Here is a 17156-nt window from a genome sequence, read left to right as displayed (position 1 = left end):
CGTGATTTCATGTTCAGTCAGTGGTTTGTGCCCCTTTTATCTACATACTATTCTTGAAAAAGCCTTTTGGAGTTTAGTTTTGAAAAGTGGCTTCTTATTTTTTAAAGAAGCATAACCTCTATTAAACTCAGCTTATTTTGTTAATTTAGGCATATTTAAATCAGTTATTGCCCCTCTGCCCCTCCTGTAGACTGCTCTTTTTAGAGCTCTGGGCTGTCTCAGGACATAGTGTGCTTTTGCATATTACGAGCTGGTAACCGCCCCTCACTTTGCGTCCCGTGAAGACAGGCATTTTGTCTGTCATCTTAAGGTCAGATGGCCCCAAGCCCATCGTAGGCACTCAGTCCATCCTTGGTGGTGATTGACAGTTGAGTTTCCAGGAATGCTCTCACAGCTGTGTTGAATCCCATGCTCCAGGGTACCATATGGCAAACTCTAACAATCCTCTGGAGCAGCGCTTCTCAGCCTGTGGGTCACAACCCCTTTGGGGGTCCATATTTCCGATGGTTGGGGGTCACCACAACATGGGGAACTGTATTAAGGGGTCGCGGCGTTCAGGAAGGTTGGGAACCACTGCTCTAGAACTACCTCACACAGTTTCCACGATTGTTAATCTTTAGGGATGCTCACTGCCTAATGAACTGCTGATCTTTCAGTGAGTGCTTCACCACTGGGCCACCAGCGCTTCTTTGCCCCGTGAATCGTGATCACAAAATTATAGTCTGGGGCTGAGAATTAGAGTATGACAGGTGACCTTAGGCGGGAGGACTTCTCTGAGTCTTAGGCTATTCACCCCTCTGAGTCCTCTGAGGCGGATGTGAATTGCATCGTTTCCAGGGTGCTGGTGGTGTCATTGAGCACGCCTCGCCTGCTGAAGTGGCTACGGCTACTTTCACCTGCTGGAGTGGCTGACTGTCCTGATAGAGGTCATAGATTGGAAAGCCGTCCAGAAATGGCAGCTAATGTTTGCTTCAGTAGCACATGGGCAAGGTTTTGGTTTATTCCTTTTTCATAATGTCTCACTGTCTCTGTGCTGGACAGCTACACGTCCAAGAGTGGTGTTTGTGGCGTAACTGACTGTCCCTGGTGTAGGTCCAGAGCACCGGGGAAGGAGAGGCACAGAGGTACTTCGACCATGCGCTGACTCTGAGGAACACCATCCTGTTTTTGCGTCATAACAAGGACCTAGTTGCACACACGGCACAGCCGGAGCAGCCCAACCATGGTATGGCCCGCAGGCCGCCTTTGAAGACACGACTGTAGGCAACACCGTCTCTCTAAGAAACCACACAGTCGCAGTCCCCTAATTCATCCTCGCTGTTGCATACATTTTGTGTTGGTTTGTAACTGGAGGCTTGTGGTATTTCTCTGCTGCCCCGCTGTTGTGATCGCCACACTCGTTCCTCTTGCGCCACTCCACAGATAGTGTGTCAGCCTCTCTGGTGCCCACGTGAAGGGTGGCAGTACCAGGCTTCCTGTCAGTGGTGGGATGGGATTGAGAACAGGCACCTGTCTGGGGGAACAAAGGTTTGCAGGGTTTTGGTGAGGGAGCCTAGCACTTCAAGGATCGGCTCCTACCAGCCGGTGCTGCGGTCGTGTGTATCAGAGTGCTTCACTGGGAACAGTAGCAGGACACAGGAGGCTTCCTGTCGGGAACAAACGCACAGAGGCACTGACTGACAGCTCTTATGGGGTCTCCCTGGTGGGCACGTTCAGTTGGATGGGGTGGATTCTGATTCATGGCGTCCCATTGTCACAGTAGAGCTGGCCTGGGGGTTTCTGAGCTGTGATGGTCACTCTGCGAACAGACCGCCATGCCTGTCTCCCGTGGAGCTGCTGGGCAGACTGGCTTGGACTGTGCATCCTTCAGTTCGTAGCTGGGGGCCTAGCCATGTGCTGCTGTGGTGGGAATTCCCCCGAGGTTCTGCTTCTGTGGTCTTGAGGGCTGGAAGAGCACCCCTCTGTAATACTCCTCCAGGGTTGGGGTGGAGAAGTGGAGTCGGGGACGGCAAGCCTGTTCTGGCTTCATCTGTGGCCTGGACATTTGTTGGCACTGCTGCCCTTTGGACCCAAGCTTAGAAACCACCATTGTTAGCTATGCAGAGATGTGGCACCTCTGGGTGGGGTCGCCCTGAGTGTTGGCACTGCTGCCGGTGCCCAGGGTCTGCCTTTCCCTCTGCCCGGCCTCCCCGCAGGTTTCCCCTTGGACCTCCTGCGCTGTGAAAGCCTCCTGGGTTTGGACCCCGCGACCTGCAGCCGCGTCCTGAACAAGAACTACACTCTGCTGGTCTCCATGGCCCCGCTCACCAATGAGATCCGGCCCATCAGCAGCTGCACGCCCCAGGTACAGACGCTGGGATGGCGGGGCGCTTGAGCTCGTGCACGGTGCCTGGGGGACAACTCTCACAAGCCTGTGTCACTGAGGCTCACCTGCCACATTCCAGGTCCTCAAAGTACCGGCTCAGAAAGCAGTTGTGCATTTCGTGCTGTTGTAAGGATGAGGTTACCCTGTTTCCCTGAAAGTAAGACATCCCCGAAAATAAGACCTACTTACAGTTTTGCCTCTTGCTGAAATATAAGGCACCCCACAAAACGACTGTAACTGGATCGTAGTGGCGGGCACCGCCGCACAGCTCACTGTTGGTCGCAGCACAACCAGAGCAGGCAGGAAGTGCGAGTTCTCTTTTAATAGAACCATAAACAATAAATGTGTACCGTATTCTTCTTCATGGAAAAATAAGACATCCCCTGAAAATAAGACCTAGTGCATCTTTGGGAGCAAAAATTAATATAAGACACTCTTATTTTCAGGGTAACGGTATTGTTCAATTTCCGAGGTATAATGGCATATGTCATTTATGTGTCACCTGGTGCTTTGTGACGGTGGGTTGAACTGTGGCTGTAGGTGGAGTGTTTGGGGCATTCTAAGAAGGAAGTCGAGCTTGCCTGGAGGGATGATATAAATTTAATTAGGAAAGTTGTTCATAGAAACGAGGCTGGGATGCTAAGTATGCAAAAAAGAAAATATTGTGCTTGAAAGTTCAAACTTTCCTTGTCTGGCAGACTCTAGCGTTTATGTGTGCAAATTACTTCTGGCCTCCTAGTTTTGAAGAGTTCTATTCAGCGACACTTCTGTTGTGTATGTGTGCACTTGGCAAGAACGCTGCAGTCCAGTGGTTCTCAACTTGTGGGTCGAGACCCCTTTGGGGGTCGAATGACCCTTTCACAGGGGTCGCCCGATTCATAACAGTAGCAAAATGACAGTGATGAAGTAGCAACAAAAATAATTTTATGGTTGGGGGGTCACCACAACATGAGGAGAACTGTATGAAAGGGTCGTGGCATGAGGAAGTTGAGCACCACCGCTGTAGCTTGTCCCATTTTCCAGGTGCCTTCGTGGTGTGCTGTTGGTTATGCATTAGGTTGTTAACTACACGGTCAGCTGTTGGGAACCACGAGGTCTTACTGAGTAGTTAGGTCCAGATTCATTGTGCTCCCATGGCCCTGCGCCTAGTGACAGCAGTGGCGAGGCGTGCTTCTTCAATTCCAGTATAAAATGGAAATTCCCCGCGGAGAGCATTTCAAGTCCGTTTTCATAGGAATCAGATATTAAGGTCACTCCTGATGCAATGTCACTGCTCTGTCTCACCTGTAGCATATTGGACCGGCTATCCCAGAAGTCAGTTCCGTGTGGTTCAAACTGTACATTTACCACATCACCGGGCAAGGACCGCCATCTCTCTTACTGTCCAAAGGTACAAGGCTTCGAAAACTGCCAGACATATTCCAGGTATGCTGTGGGCCGTTTCCCTGTTGCTACTTTCACTCGTGAGGAGGGCCGGTATTGGAGGGCAGTGTGACCGATGGTTTTTCCGGTTTCCGTATCGCATAGCTTTCCCGTCTCTCTTTCCACAGGGCTATGACCGGTTACTGATAACATCTTGGGGTCACGATCCGGGAGTTGTCCCTACGTCGAACGTGCTCACCATGCTGAATGACGCGTTGACACACTCTGCGGTTTTAATCCAGGTGCCTTTTCCTTTGCAGGCCACACTTGGTCTCGTGCCCGCACATTCATGAAGCTGAACCGCACGGGACCTGACATCGGGGGCTTCTTCCGGCCTTGGTCTAGTGGGGTGGGCGTTCAAGTTAGAACCTGGCTTGAATTCCAGCTTGGTCTTTTGCTCACTGTATGGCCATTTAAACACAAGCCCTTTAGTTGCGCTGATTCACTCACCATGTAATTCACTACTTTAATGTGGAGAGATGAGGGCTTTTTGTGACTCCACACATGTTTGCAACCTTCAGCACAGCCCCCTGAAGAACAGAAGCATTGTCTTAACCTCAGAACTCTTTGACTTGTCACGTCCTTGGGCTAAGCAGACACGGCGCTCTTTTCTGCCTTTCTAGAGTTGTCGAGTCTGAGAAATTCTTTGACCTTGTGGGTTCTTACCATCCTGCCATTAAAGAATATTGGCACAGCATAGTTTTCTGGAGTTTGCCTTTTTCTGTAAGGAACCGGGAAAAAATGAGGACTGCTCCTGAAGAGCTCTGACCATTCAAATCCTAGTCAGAGATGAGCCTGGCACATTAGTCAGGCCCTGGAATGTGCTGACCTTGTATACGGGTCAGCCAGGAAGTACTGCTACAGAACCATAGAAACCTCTGTAAACAAAACTCTGAGAGTGTGAAGCTGCTGTTTCTCACAAAGCCTCCATCTAGCGCCACACACTTCCTCGGGTGGTGCTTGCACCCCTCCAGCCCTTCCCCGAAATTCTCACCATGTAGAACCGGCAGTTTGGCAACCTTGGGCACTGAAGGCGTATTTCTTTTCAGTGCTGTCTGAGTTGTGGGACAGAGTCTGAAGGGCAACACGGGCTAGAGGGTGGGAGGGGGGTTTCCCAATGAAATTCTGATAGGTCCATCCCTGAAGAATGAACAAGTGCATTGTCCTGATTGCGGGGGAGGGGGGATTCCTGACAACTTTCCAGTGCAGTTGTCAGTTTTCTTAAAATCTCATAGGAAGTCCCTGTGATCGCCACTGTCCTTTGAAATAAATCTCTCAAGATGGCCCCTCTGGGGTCCTGGAAGGCAGTTGCCATTGTGTTTTGGCAGTTGCCTACTGAGCCTAAGACACATCTGTGTATTACTGAGAGAATTGGTCTGCAACCATCGCACTGTAGAGACATGTTTAAAACTGTTCTGTTTGAAATACACCCGTGCCTGTAATACTGGCACAGTATGTTACTCCCTCCTGTACTCAGAAGATGCCTTTGCTTGCTAAAGAGAAAAATTGGAAGTTGTTGAAAGGCATCTTGAGAAGAGTATTAATGTGGGATGTGAAGTATGTAGTCTTACCCATCATTTGAATCTCTGTTATTAGAAGTACAGGTTTTTCTTAAAATCTTTCCCTCTTTTGTTTTCCTGTGTAGGGCCATGGTTTGCACGGGACAGGAGAAACGATCCAGATACCATTTCCATTTGATGAAACAGAACTACAAGGAGGTAGGTACCTTACTTGCCAATTGTATGAAAAGTGTATTCCGTTGACTCCTTTATCTTTAAACATGACAAGTTTTGTGGAAAACAGATCTTGTAAGTTTCAGGGCAGGAGCGGGGATCCTTTCTTTCTGCCACTAATCATTTGGACATTGATAACCATCTGAGGGCCATAATGATCAGCACTTAATGAACTCGGCCCTAATGCGATGGCTGGCACTGCTTCTCTGTGGTGAGGGTGTGTGTGTTAACTGGTATTGATGATTTCCAGGGCCGTAGCCAGCCTGTAGACTCTGTGTGTCTCACCTCTGCCATAGGCCTTCCTGTTCTGCTGGTAAAGCATATTGGCAAAATTCAGGGATTTTTTTGTCAGGGGTTTTTGTTACAGAATAAATAATGAGAATACTTTTTGATTTTTGAAGAATGCTCATCTGTCTTGTTGATGAAGAGTGAATAAACAGATACTTACCTAGATGGAAGAGTTAACTTTTCTATACACAGAGCCTTTTAGTTTCTTTTTATTGTCAGTGTGGTAATTGGAGAAAAGACAAGGCATAGGAAAGCTTTTATGCTTAGAAAATTGTTATTCTACCATCTCGAACTATAATTTTTTTGGGGGGGAGGGGGATGTCTTTAAAATAGGGATAGACTTCAAAAAGTTCCTGGAAAATTGCAACTAAACATAATTGGTTTAATGTTGCCATTCAATCCTAAATCTAACGGGGAAAGATCATTGTCCATCTATAGATATAAGATAGCAACAATGGGATCTTAGAATTTATAAAACCTCAAGCACATTCATGGGTTCCTTGCCTGGGAGGACTATTTTATGGATTATAAAAATAGATGTTTCATATGTGATGGGGGTCCCAAGCCCATTGTTCAGTGAGTTCTGACTCCACAGTCCTCGAGGAGAGAGTAGAACTGCCCCGTAGCATTTCTGGGGCCTCCAGTGTTTATGGAAGCAGACGGTCATGTTCCTCCCATAGACACGTGCAGGCTCAAACTGCAGACCTTTCCATGACGCAGCCAGGTGCTTTAACCACTGCACCACCAGGGCATGTTTGGGTGTGGACCGTCTATCTGACTTCACACATTGATGGGAACTGAGTGAATAGCTCAACAATGAGCGATGTGGCTGCAAGTGTACTGTTAGCTTTAGTTTCTATAAGAATAGTTAAAAAAATAATAGTTTAACTTCTTCTAAAATTAAGACATCTTAATGTAATTTGTATATTTAATTGTTTCCTGGTCAAAGTTCTCCAGGTAAGTACCAATGGCGGAGTAGAATCACCCCGAGAAAGCCCGGCCCTGATGGCTGGCAGGAGAGCCGGTACTTGGGGCTGATCCAGCAGAGCCTCCTGAAGACCAAGTGTGTACAGCCCCTGCTTTTGCAGTCACAGATGGTTTCTTCATTGAAACGAGCCTCGCTAGATGCAAGGATGAACCAGTCCGAAAGTGATCCTAAGGGAAGCATCTTGAGGGCGTCTGCTTCTGCTCTGAGCCCGTTCTGACCCTCTGATACTATCTCTTCTATCTTCTCAGAGTTTACGCGGGTCAATATGGGAGTGCACAAGGCCTTGAAGATACTAAGGAAAAAAGTGGACTTGCAGCATTTCTGTGGCTATGTCACTATGCTGAACGCCACGACCCAGCTTGTCCACAGAAGACTCAGTGATGCTTCTGACGAGAGAGGTCAGTCTGCGCTGGGTTCTTTGGGTGAAGATAGTTTATCATGATCTGTATTTGCTGATTGGTGGACGTTCATAGGGTTGACACTGTGGAAGACAGAGGAGTGGCTTAAACCAAAGCTTGGTGTGCCGCCAAGAGACGTGTTAAGTATCTGGGCGAACGTCTCAGCTTGTGTCTGCCTTTTCACGACTGGCCATGCTAGTGTGGGCACTGTGAACATTGTGAGCCTGGGTCACGTCCTCGTGAGAGGCTGTCGCATGCACTGAGGAACAGTTAGCGTCTATGGTCTCCTAGTTTCTCCCCCCGTTACCAAGTGCAGGCGTGTCTCCTGATGTTGCCAAACGTCCCCTACGGCACAAAAGTGCCCTAGTTCAGAGTCACCCATGGCTTTAGGCCAACGATCATTCTTTGGTCTTTCTCTGTCATTACCATTGCCCAAGTTCTCTTTCGGTCAGAACTGATTGATTGGCCATCTGTGCTGATCGCCTGAACCCGGACAGGCTGTGTGCATGTCCTCTGACTTCTTTCTTTTTTTCCCCTCTGACTTCTTTCCAAGGGGAACCTGATTTGGCTTCAAGCTCAGATGTAAATGGGAGCACCGAGTCCTTTGAAATGGTCATTGAGGAAGCCCCTCTAGATACAGCGACAAAGTCAAGCTCTGGTAAGGCTTTAGGACTCCTTTTTTGTTTTAGTAGTAAGCTGATTTCTGAATTGTGACTGTTCTGCTCATTTGGATGTATTGGTCTGTTTTTATTTTCTATGTGGGCATTTAAAAATTTGGTGGATTCAGAAAAGTTCTGTGAAAATCTGACGTGAACATAGCAATGGCTTCCGTCGCCGTTCCTGGTTAAATGTCTCTGTCCTCTTTCTCACCGTGTAGATGACTTGCAGTGAAAAGCTCACTCTGCATGTCTACAGAAAGCATTGTACTGTCTCATGGGAAACATGTGCAGATTCAAAAATATTTCCCCCATCTGAGATTCCATCCTCCCTCGTGAGCCCCCTGCCCAGTGCATTGGTGGAGGGTAACCGGGCAGGAGGCTGCTGTGGTGTCCGGTTGTGTGTGTGCATGACATAGTGCAGGTGTGGCTGAAGTAATGCGTCCATGTGTCCTCTTGTAGGCGCCACAGCTGAAGCTGATTGGGTTCCTCTTGAGCTGTGCTTTGGAATTCCCCTGTTCAGTTCTGAGCTGAACCAGAAAGTATGCAGGAAAATTGCTACACACGGCCTTTGCAGAAAAGAGAGGTGAGAGTTATGCTCACTGTCATTTTATCCACATCCACTCGGTTTTAAGCTCCCTGTAGTTCGTGAATCTGACTTCCTTTTACTCTACACAGAGCAGTTACATAGATTTGTTGGTTGGATAGAAACGACTAGTTTAAAGGGGGTTACATTTGGCAGCTCAGAAAAAGGGCACATGGAAACGTTTTGGGCATGTGTTTTAAGAATTATAATTAATAGTATTATAAACTGTGTCCGTGAGGTGATGGCGAGATGGTCTTGCCCATGTGAACACTTACTGTAAAGTGGAAATACTCTAGAGTTTTAAAGGACACCATGATGATCATTAGCAATTTACATGCTTTCCAATTCAAAGGTTTAAGTGAGGTGCTGGGTGCTATCGTTTCTCAGGTTGCATTTTGAATTGATCTGAATCCCTGATGATGGGGGAATTGCCATCTCTTCAAGGGCCTCACGTCTTCATTTTAGAAGGTTTTTACTGTAACATTTGTTAACTGCTAGTAGTTTAGCCCTTTTGTAACAAGAACTTTTCTCTCTTGGCTATCCCTGAGGTTTAACTTTAGTAATCCATTATTATTATGAAACCTTGCAGAAATGTCATTGGCCTGAAACAGTGGAACTGTTCTAAATGCTATGTGCTTTACTAAGAAAATTATATGAATGTAAGTGCATTTTAATAGCTAAGTTAGACTGTTGGGAGATACTAGTTTTTCTCATTATACCCCTTTTTTTCAGCCTTCAAAACCTCTTACATTCCAGTAGAAAACTCTCTCTACAAGTCCTGAACTTTGTTCACTCATTCCAGGTAACGAGAAAATTCCATGGTGTTTCCAGAGCTATAGATATGTCCCCCTTAGATTGGTTTCTCCCTACAGCGGGACACACGGAAGCATTGCATTTGGTTTAGAAAGACAGCTCTGGGATGCAGACAAGTGGAGGGCCTGTGCATGGTGCCTTTGGCTACCTCTTCTGAGAGGAAAGTCCGGGCTCTGTGTCTGAGTATCAGTAAGCCCAGTGCGGTAGAGGTTGCCAGCGACCGGCCACGTACAACTGTAGGGAGTCTCCACTGGGAGTGGCCTGCTGTGGTCGTGTCCACCTGGGCTTGAGTCTTCGGGACTTGGGATGGAGGGAGAGATGAGATCATTCAAATGGAGTGGAAGTTCCTGTTCAGAATTTCCATCTGGCTTTAGGAAATTTCCAGGAGTTGTGGATTTTGTTTCCATGCACCATTCATTCACTCTGCAAGTTGCTCCTTGTGCCAGAGGCACTGTGCCAGGTGCTAGGGAAACACTGGTTTGTGAGGCGCCCGGATGCTGATGGCCGTGAGAGCCGTCAGTCAGCCACCATTAGCACGAGGCTCATGGGCATGCCGTTCTGACACAATTCGATGTCCTCAGTGAAAATCACAGAAACGGCTTTTATTTTCCTCTTATGATTTATGCACATATAGCCAAATTAATTTTCTCTAACCCTTCAAACCTCTCAATTCTTGGTGGTTGACCTCTCTCTCTGAACATGCATCAATTCGACATGACTGGAAATTGTTAATCTATATCATTCATGAAAGCATTACTTCAGTAGTCAATGTAAATGTAGTCAAAAAGTTCTTAGAAAGTAAACGTCAAATATAGAGACTGCCTTACTGACCCAAGCCATCCTTATGATACTTCAAACCCAACATTTCAAATGTTGTATAGTGTTAGATGTTATGAATTTTATATAAATATATAGTATCACATAGTTTCATAAGGTTTTAAAAAAATCATTTTATTGGGGGCTCGTACAACTCTTAACACAATCCACACATCCATCCATTGTGTCAAGCACATTTGTACATTTGTTGCCCTCATCATTCTCAAAACATTTTCTTTCTTCTTGAGCCCTTGGTATCAGCTCATTTTTTTCTCCTCTCTCCTGCCCTTGATAATTTATAAACATCTCCCTTCACCCACTTTTCTGTTGTCTGTCCCCAGGGAAGGGGCTATATGGATATCCTTGTGATTGGTTCCCCCTTTCTACACCAACTCCCGTCCACCCTCCCGGTATTGCCACTCTCACCACTGGTCCTGAAGGGATCATCCGCCCTGGATTCCCTGTGTTTCCAGTTCTTATCTAGCCAGATTTGTAAGGTAGAATTGGGCTCATGATAGTGGGGGGGGGGGGTGGAGGAAGCATTAAAGAACTAGAGGAAAGTTGTATGTTTCATCATTGCTACACTGCACCCTGACTGGCTCATTTCCTCCACGTGCCCCTTCTGTAAGGGGATGTCCAGTTGCCTACAGTTGGGCTTTGGATCCCCAATCTGCACTCCCCATCATTCCCAATGATAGGATTTTTTGTTCCTTGATGCCTGATAACTGATCCCTTCGACACCTCGTGATCACACAGGCTGGTGTGCTTCTTCCATGTGGGCTTTGTTGCTTCTGAGCCTAGGTGGCTTGTTTACAAACACTTCAAGCCTTTAAGACCCTTGACACTCTATCTTTTGATAGCCAGGCACCAGTGGGCAGTGTGAAATGGTGTGGGCTTTGTGCTGCGGGCCGAGAGGGGCACGGGGCTCTGAGTAATTGTCCCACAAGGGGACTCGAGCTGCAGTGTGGTGGCGAGGTTAGGAAGGACTTGAGGACAAGCGAGGTCACTTCAGAGACTGGTGGAAGTCAAGTGAGTTCTGGGAACGTGTCCCTAATTCAGGCGTGTTGATTACATGCGATCTATTGTGCCAGTATGTTGTGCCGTCTTAGAGGCAAACAAAGAAACGTTTGGAGAATCTTAACGAGTTACAAGAGTAACTAAGTGTAGAAGTTCTGTTACTCTTCTCCATGACCCTCTAATTAAGCACCCCGCCCCTTCCATGGGGTCTATAAGCAAAAGTGTCGCTGCTCCCCAGGGCCCACCTCTGGGGTTAGTTGTGCGTTTCTTCCTCAAGTGCTGACTCTAGAATGTTCTCCCCGTTTCTTGGTCTTTCAGGAAGGTGCTTCAACTCTGGACATCCATACAGAGGCCAGTTTCCCAAGCTTGCTTTCACAGCCATCGAATGCCGATGCAGGAGTTCCACTTCCTGCCAAGAACTTAATGTTTAAAGACGGGATCCTGTCGGAGTGGAGTGGACGGTCTCCTTCCTCCCTTCTTATCGCTAACCTCCAGTTGCAATAATCTGGTCCCCGCCTTTGTTGCTCACACGTTCTGCCTTTTTCTTTCTGAGCGTTAGCTTTCCAGGGCCGGCACTAGAATGCTGCCGCCACAGCGGCCTTCCTGCGTCAGTGGCAGGTACAGGCCGTGGGGCGGGGACTGTTTGCTGAGCGATGTTCAGCACTGCACACCTGATGCAAGGAAGAGCTGTTTAGCAGGCAGTGCTGTGTTTTTACCTTGAGACAATCTGCATTTCTTTTCTAGAACCTGAGGGTCAACTCGAGCAGCTCTGCGATGACTGTTAACGTTTAGAAGCAGCCCCTATGATACTGCAGTGGTGATTTTATATGTTAGTTCGTCAGACATGAACCTTGCTTAATTTTCTATTTTGTTACCTGTACTCTAGGGAATCATGGGAAGAGAATGAACTCTTTCTGGGAAAATGAGCAGACTAGTCAGACCACACACGCAGTGTGGAAAGGCATTCCGAGTCCTTGGGGGTGGCTGTGACGTGGGTCTGCCAGGTGAACCGTGTTGGCTCTGTGGAGTCCGCACAGAGCACAGTGATTTGTGAGGTTGGAACGATTCATTCACATCTCATGAAAAGCTTGGGGAACCTTTTGATTTTTAAACACTGTCTTTTGTGGAATCCTGTTGTCGCTCCCTTCAGACGCTATATTTTTCATAGAGTCTTTGTGGGAAAAGAGTTTGGGTTTGTTTTGTTTTTCCCTCTGTCATCTCCTGCTAGCTGTGGCTACAGAGTGTTTATTAACTGTACCAATGGCTAGTGTGGAAGTGGAGATTGATGTTTTGAAACCCAGAGTTGAGTGATTCAGGTCAGAAGTTCACTGAGGGCACCACGGTCTTCTGGTCAGAGACTAGTGACACACCTGCTCTGAAGGTCTCCCTTGTAAGCAGTCTGCACCTTAACCGTGTGTGGCTAGTGCTGGAAGAACACGATGAAGGCAGTTTGAACAATTCCTCAGTCGTTTCTACCGTGTGTCCTGGGTCACTGATTCTTTTAGTACCTCAGATGTTAATTAGAACGATTTAGAATCACTTTTTAGACTTCCTCAGCTGCCTGCCTTAGGAGGTTTGTGCAGTATTATAGATTAGCATCGCACCGCTAGAGTAATAATTGTCTGCTAGTACAAACTGTAACCAAGCTAGCTGGTCAAGCAGTGTGTAGCTGAAACACTTCAAACCTTAGATGGTTTGGGAATGTTATAACTGAAACATCTTTGCTAATTATTTTTGGTTTGGTTGTTTTTAGAACTATTTTTTGTGTATTGAATATACTTTTGGAAAGATACGCCTTTCTTAAAACTGCTAACATAACCATGTGTTAAGTACCTAGCCCCCTAGAGAAGAAGTGCATATTTTGGACCAGGCTGCCAATGGCACCGCCAACATTGGGTTTGGGATAAATGCTGTTAATGGTTCATTTTCTCCTTTCTCTGACATGAGGTAGAAGCCTAGTGTATGTTAAAAATGTTATGTCTGTATTGGGAGAAATGTATACTAATATTAAAGTACTTTCTTATGACTGTGAATCACGCATTTATTTTTCCAATGACTGATAATGCACATTCCGAGTACTATTATGTATGTATGTAACTTTTACAGGTTCTTAGCTGAAGGTTGTGAAGTGCTTCATTGGATCAGGGCTCTGTAAGCTCCTTTCCATTGGCTTTGTGCTGGTTAGCACTACTTGGTTTATTTATTCACGCATCAGCCATCCGGAGTCCAGTGGAGTGACCGACACACTAATAAAGAATGGCCGTCTGTAGTGCACGCAGTGAACCCATGGTTAGTGAATTTAAAGTTTAAAATCTGAGAGTCGAATTGGCTGCTATGTTTCCTATGGGCACAACCTAGAACCTAGTCTGATCATGGATACTGGAGGAAGGGGTTTGAACACGGGGTCAGCTCCTGCGTGGAGCAGGAGGAAGGGAAAATGACCTGTCTGGCTGTGGGCAGAAGCCTCGGCGCCGGTGGGCACTCCACATGGGAAGCTGGCCGAAGAGTCCCCGTCATCGCCGCTCTTCCTGCTCTACTTTGTGAAGATGTCTGTTTCCTTCCTGTGTTAACTCCTGTAAAATTGTATCGCTGGAATCTTAAAAGTGTTGACCCAGTTCAACAAAGAAGGTGAATTTAGAACATAAACTCTGTTATTTGCCAAAGAAGATTCATTAAATATTCTGAACTGATTTCTGTTGATTTTGTGTGTGTGTGTGTGTGTGTGTGTTCAAGTGTTAAAAGTGGTTTCATTTGCCTTGGTGCCACGTCCTCCCTGCCCCCCGGCCCCTTGGTGTCGGCGGAACCTGACAAGTGTTCTAAGGAAATGGGAAAGGAAGGGCAAGCACGGAAAAGGGCCGGGAATCCGAGTGCTTGTTGCGCCTCACAGACGGGCTTAGAGACGTGCAGCTGACTCTCCTGCTTCTAAAAGTGCGATCACCTGACACTCACTGTTTATTGTTTTTAAAAATAAGTAATCAGATGTTTTGGTGTTTTCTTTTTGAGGGGATTGGGGGGTGGTGCTGGTTTCTATTTTTTGATGTTTTCGGTTAACTTCTTTACCGCTCATGTTTCTTTTTTATGTTCACTGTTTCAAACCCAGTTTATATTGAAATCTTTTTAAAGTATCTAAACTATGAGTGAGTCCAGTGAGCTGTTGCTGGTATGATGTTAGTGTTACGCAGGGAAGTGTAGCGAAATGTCAGCTTGATGATTGACACACAGAACATGTTTACAAATAAACTGTGCTGTTGATCAAGCTATGGTTGAAATGTGTAGAATCAGAAGTCTCTCTTAAGCCTTTAAGTTTGGCCATATTTCTGTGCATTTTCATAAATATACAAATATGTAAGTAGTTTATAAATTATAAAAATAGTAACAGCCTAAAAGGTATATGCTTATTTTGGAACGCGTGTGGAATTCCAGGGACATGAAGTACAGAAGGAGTCAGGAGGTGTTCCGTACCCCTGCACCGAGCTGCTCTTCTGATGACACCGTGCATTGGTCTGAGTGGAGGAATGGGCTTCGAGGTGGGACTTTGACTAAGCAGTAGAGCTGCTTCTCCAGAGAGAGACGGGGCTGACTACTCACCCCAACAGTTAGAGTCTCGGGAACTCACAGAGGCCAGTCTATTCTGTCCTGCAGAGTCGCTATGATTTGGCATCGACTTGATGGCAGTGGTTTTGGGTTTGGGCTTACAGGGTCACTGTGAGTCGCAATCAACTCAGTGGTTTTCTTTTAATACCTATTTCTAAAAATTAAGTACTAAGGAAAGTTATCTACAATAATATATTACATGAAAAAGGGAACTTGCAGAACTTATGAATCCATTTGAGTGAAGTCAAAGAAAGGGCTTGCACACCTGTAAGTGGTGGGATGCAGGGTGAATGCTTCCAAATAAACAGTGTCTGTGCCCTGGGGACAGGTGGCTGCTTTAGCCAGCACAGCAAAGGATAGGGCTTTAGTTGACACCAGTGGTGTCAGACTGGTGGCCCGCGATGCTCTGAAAGAAAACGTAATGAGGGAATTGTGTGTATGGTATTGTTTTGATCTCCCCGAAGCACTATTTTTTTCATAACAATATTCTATTTTCATTTTACTTCAGAGCATTGTGGGCCACACAGAATTACCTCGGGGACCGCATGCACTCCGCGGGCTGCCAGTGAAACACCCCTGGTTTACATTATGTCCTCTTCTCAGCGGGTGCTTTTGTACAAGTAATAGCCTCAATTACTGAAATTAATCTCAATGACAGTTGGTCTTTCCCTGCCTACTTTCAGTTGTTGGCACGCCTGGGCCCAGGTGGGATTGCAGGACTCATGAGCTGTGAGCAGAAGCGCATTGTGTCCCTCCCTCCAGGGCAGGTGTGAGCCCCTGTAGAACTCACTTCTCCCTTTGACAAGGCTACCAGCATGGTTTAACCCGGAGGGTGCTCCGTCAGCCTGCGTCTCCTGGTGACTTAACAGTACGGAGAAGCTCAGTCTCCCACCTTTCCTACTTAATGTAACACAGAACCTTGTCATCTGTTAGACGTTCTCTGAAAAGATAACCTAGTGAAGCTTTCCACACCCTTACACCGTCTGTTCTGTGTTCACAGGTCTCTAAGGGGAACGGTGACATTAGAGAGGCACACCTTAGAATAATTCCTCATTTAGGATCAACGGACAGCGTCTTCCCGAGGACGAAGTCCAGAGGGTTAGGGAAGCAGGAGGCGTGAACAGGAGACACGCACGGGAGGAGGTAGCATAAGCGAGGGAACATTGAGGGGCTGTGAGGACAGAGGAAATGCGTCTGTGAATCGTTGGATGTAAAACTCATGATCTGTTCCTTAAACCTCCACCGGATTCACCATACAAGTTACTTAAAACATTGTCACAGAGATCTTGAAGATCAGTGGTTTCCTAGTGACAGTTTACGTGTTTAAGATAGGGACTCATTTTCTCTCCCCCACATCTCCAGATGAAAGAAAAATGCCTTTAGACCTGACTCAAGAGATTCATGCTCAGGTCCAGCTCACTAAGCGTATGAGCTTCCTTGATGTGAGAAGAGAGCCAGGTTTGAGAACATTGCAGCTCTTTAAGATGTCTTGTAGATGGTTCCCTCAGAGGGAAACACCGCCGGCTGTCATGTTCTATGGCATCCCATCAATTTGATCCCCAGAATTGTCAGGCAGATAGCAATTTTTAGGTCACCCTTGCTTTCTCCCTCAAGTACCATTGTACATCAAAAATGCCCGAAGGGTGCAGTTGCCCAAATGAACCTTCTCTGTCTGGAAATGTTTCTAAGAGCCCTGGTGTTGTATTGACCTACCCATTGGACTGCTAACTAGGTCTGTGGTTCAAATCCGCCAGCCACCCTGCAGGAGAAAGATGGAGGCTTTCTAGTAAAGAGTTACACTCTCAGAAACTACTCGGCCCTTTAGGGTCACTGTGAGTCAGAACTGACTCAATGGAAGTGAGTAAGATAAATGTTTCTACTTCTGGCATTTAAAAAAATGACAAAAAACATCGTCCAAGTTCAAGAGTGTTGGTCCTCTGTGTATGCTGAAATCCCAAGGGCTGAGCCAACGTTTTGGTTTTCCTTTGCAGGTCTTTCTGCTTCCAGTGGGCGGCAGTATTTCACCACGCACAGATTTCCTTTTTAAAAGCGCAAGCACAACTTCATTTCCATTTCCCCCATAGTATTTACGGGTTGGACTGCTAACTGCAAGGCTGGCAGTTTAATACCACCAGCCATTCCTCTGGAGTAAAACGGGATTTCCACTCCCATAATTACCGTCGCTGGAACCCACTGGGACAGTTCTACCTGGTCCTAGCGGGGTCATTGTGGGTCAGAATTGATCTGATGGCAGTGAGTTTGGTTTTGATTCTTTTGGGCTAACCTGTAAGGAGCCCTGCTGGCGTCACGGGTTATGAGTTGGGGTGCTCACCACAAGGTGAGCAGTTTGAAGCCACTAGCTGCTCTGTAGGAGACAAATGAGACTTTCTGCTCTGCGGAGGGAGGTGTCAGGGCATCCATATGAGAGTTCAGAGGATGCAACATGCTGGGCTCCGTTTAGGTCACTGAACCAGTCACTG

General features: G+C 46.7%; 1 protein-coding gene across 1 annotated transcript in view; it reads left to right on the top strand.

Moving 5' to 3' along the window:
- The window catches only part of FAM91A1 (family with sequence similarity 91 member A1), a 35720-nt gene extending 21948 nt beyond the window's left edge, over positions 1–13772 (top strand). Inside the window, exons 15-24 of the mRNA XM_075549296.1 lie at positions 1093–1225; positions 2196–2344; positions 3656–3790; positions 3916–4029; positions 5433–5505; positions 7045–7194; positions 7748–7852; positions 8313–8436; positions 9169–9238; positions 11401–13772. Coding sequence (XP_075405411.1) covers positions 1093–1225; positions 2196–2344; positions 3656–3790; positions 3916–4029; positions 5433–5505; positions 7045–7194; positions 7748–7852; positions 8313–8436; positions 9169–9238; positions 11401–11586 — 1239 coding nt within the window. The 3' untranslated portion in view covers positions 11587–13772. The remainder of the gene's footprint in view (positions 1–1092; positions 1226–2195; positions 2345–3655; positions 3791–3915; positions 4030–5432; positions 5506–7044; positions 7195–7747; positions 7853–8312; positions 8437–9168; positions 9239–11400) is intronic.
- Positions 13773–17156: the final 3384 nt, after the last annotated feature.

The sequence above is a fragment of the Tenrec ecaudatus genome, chromosome 5 (genome assembly GCF_050624435.1).
Source record: "Tenrec ecaudatus isolate mTenEca1 chromosome 5, mTenEca1.hap1, whole genome shotgun sequence".
NCBI lineage: Eukaryota > Metazoa > Chordata > Mammalia > Afrosoricida > Tenrecidae > Tenrec > Tenrec ecaudatus.
The sequence above is the reverse complement of the archived record's forward strand: the minus strand, read 5'-3'. Positions and strand labels throughout refer to the sequence as shown.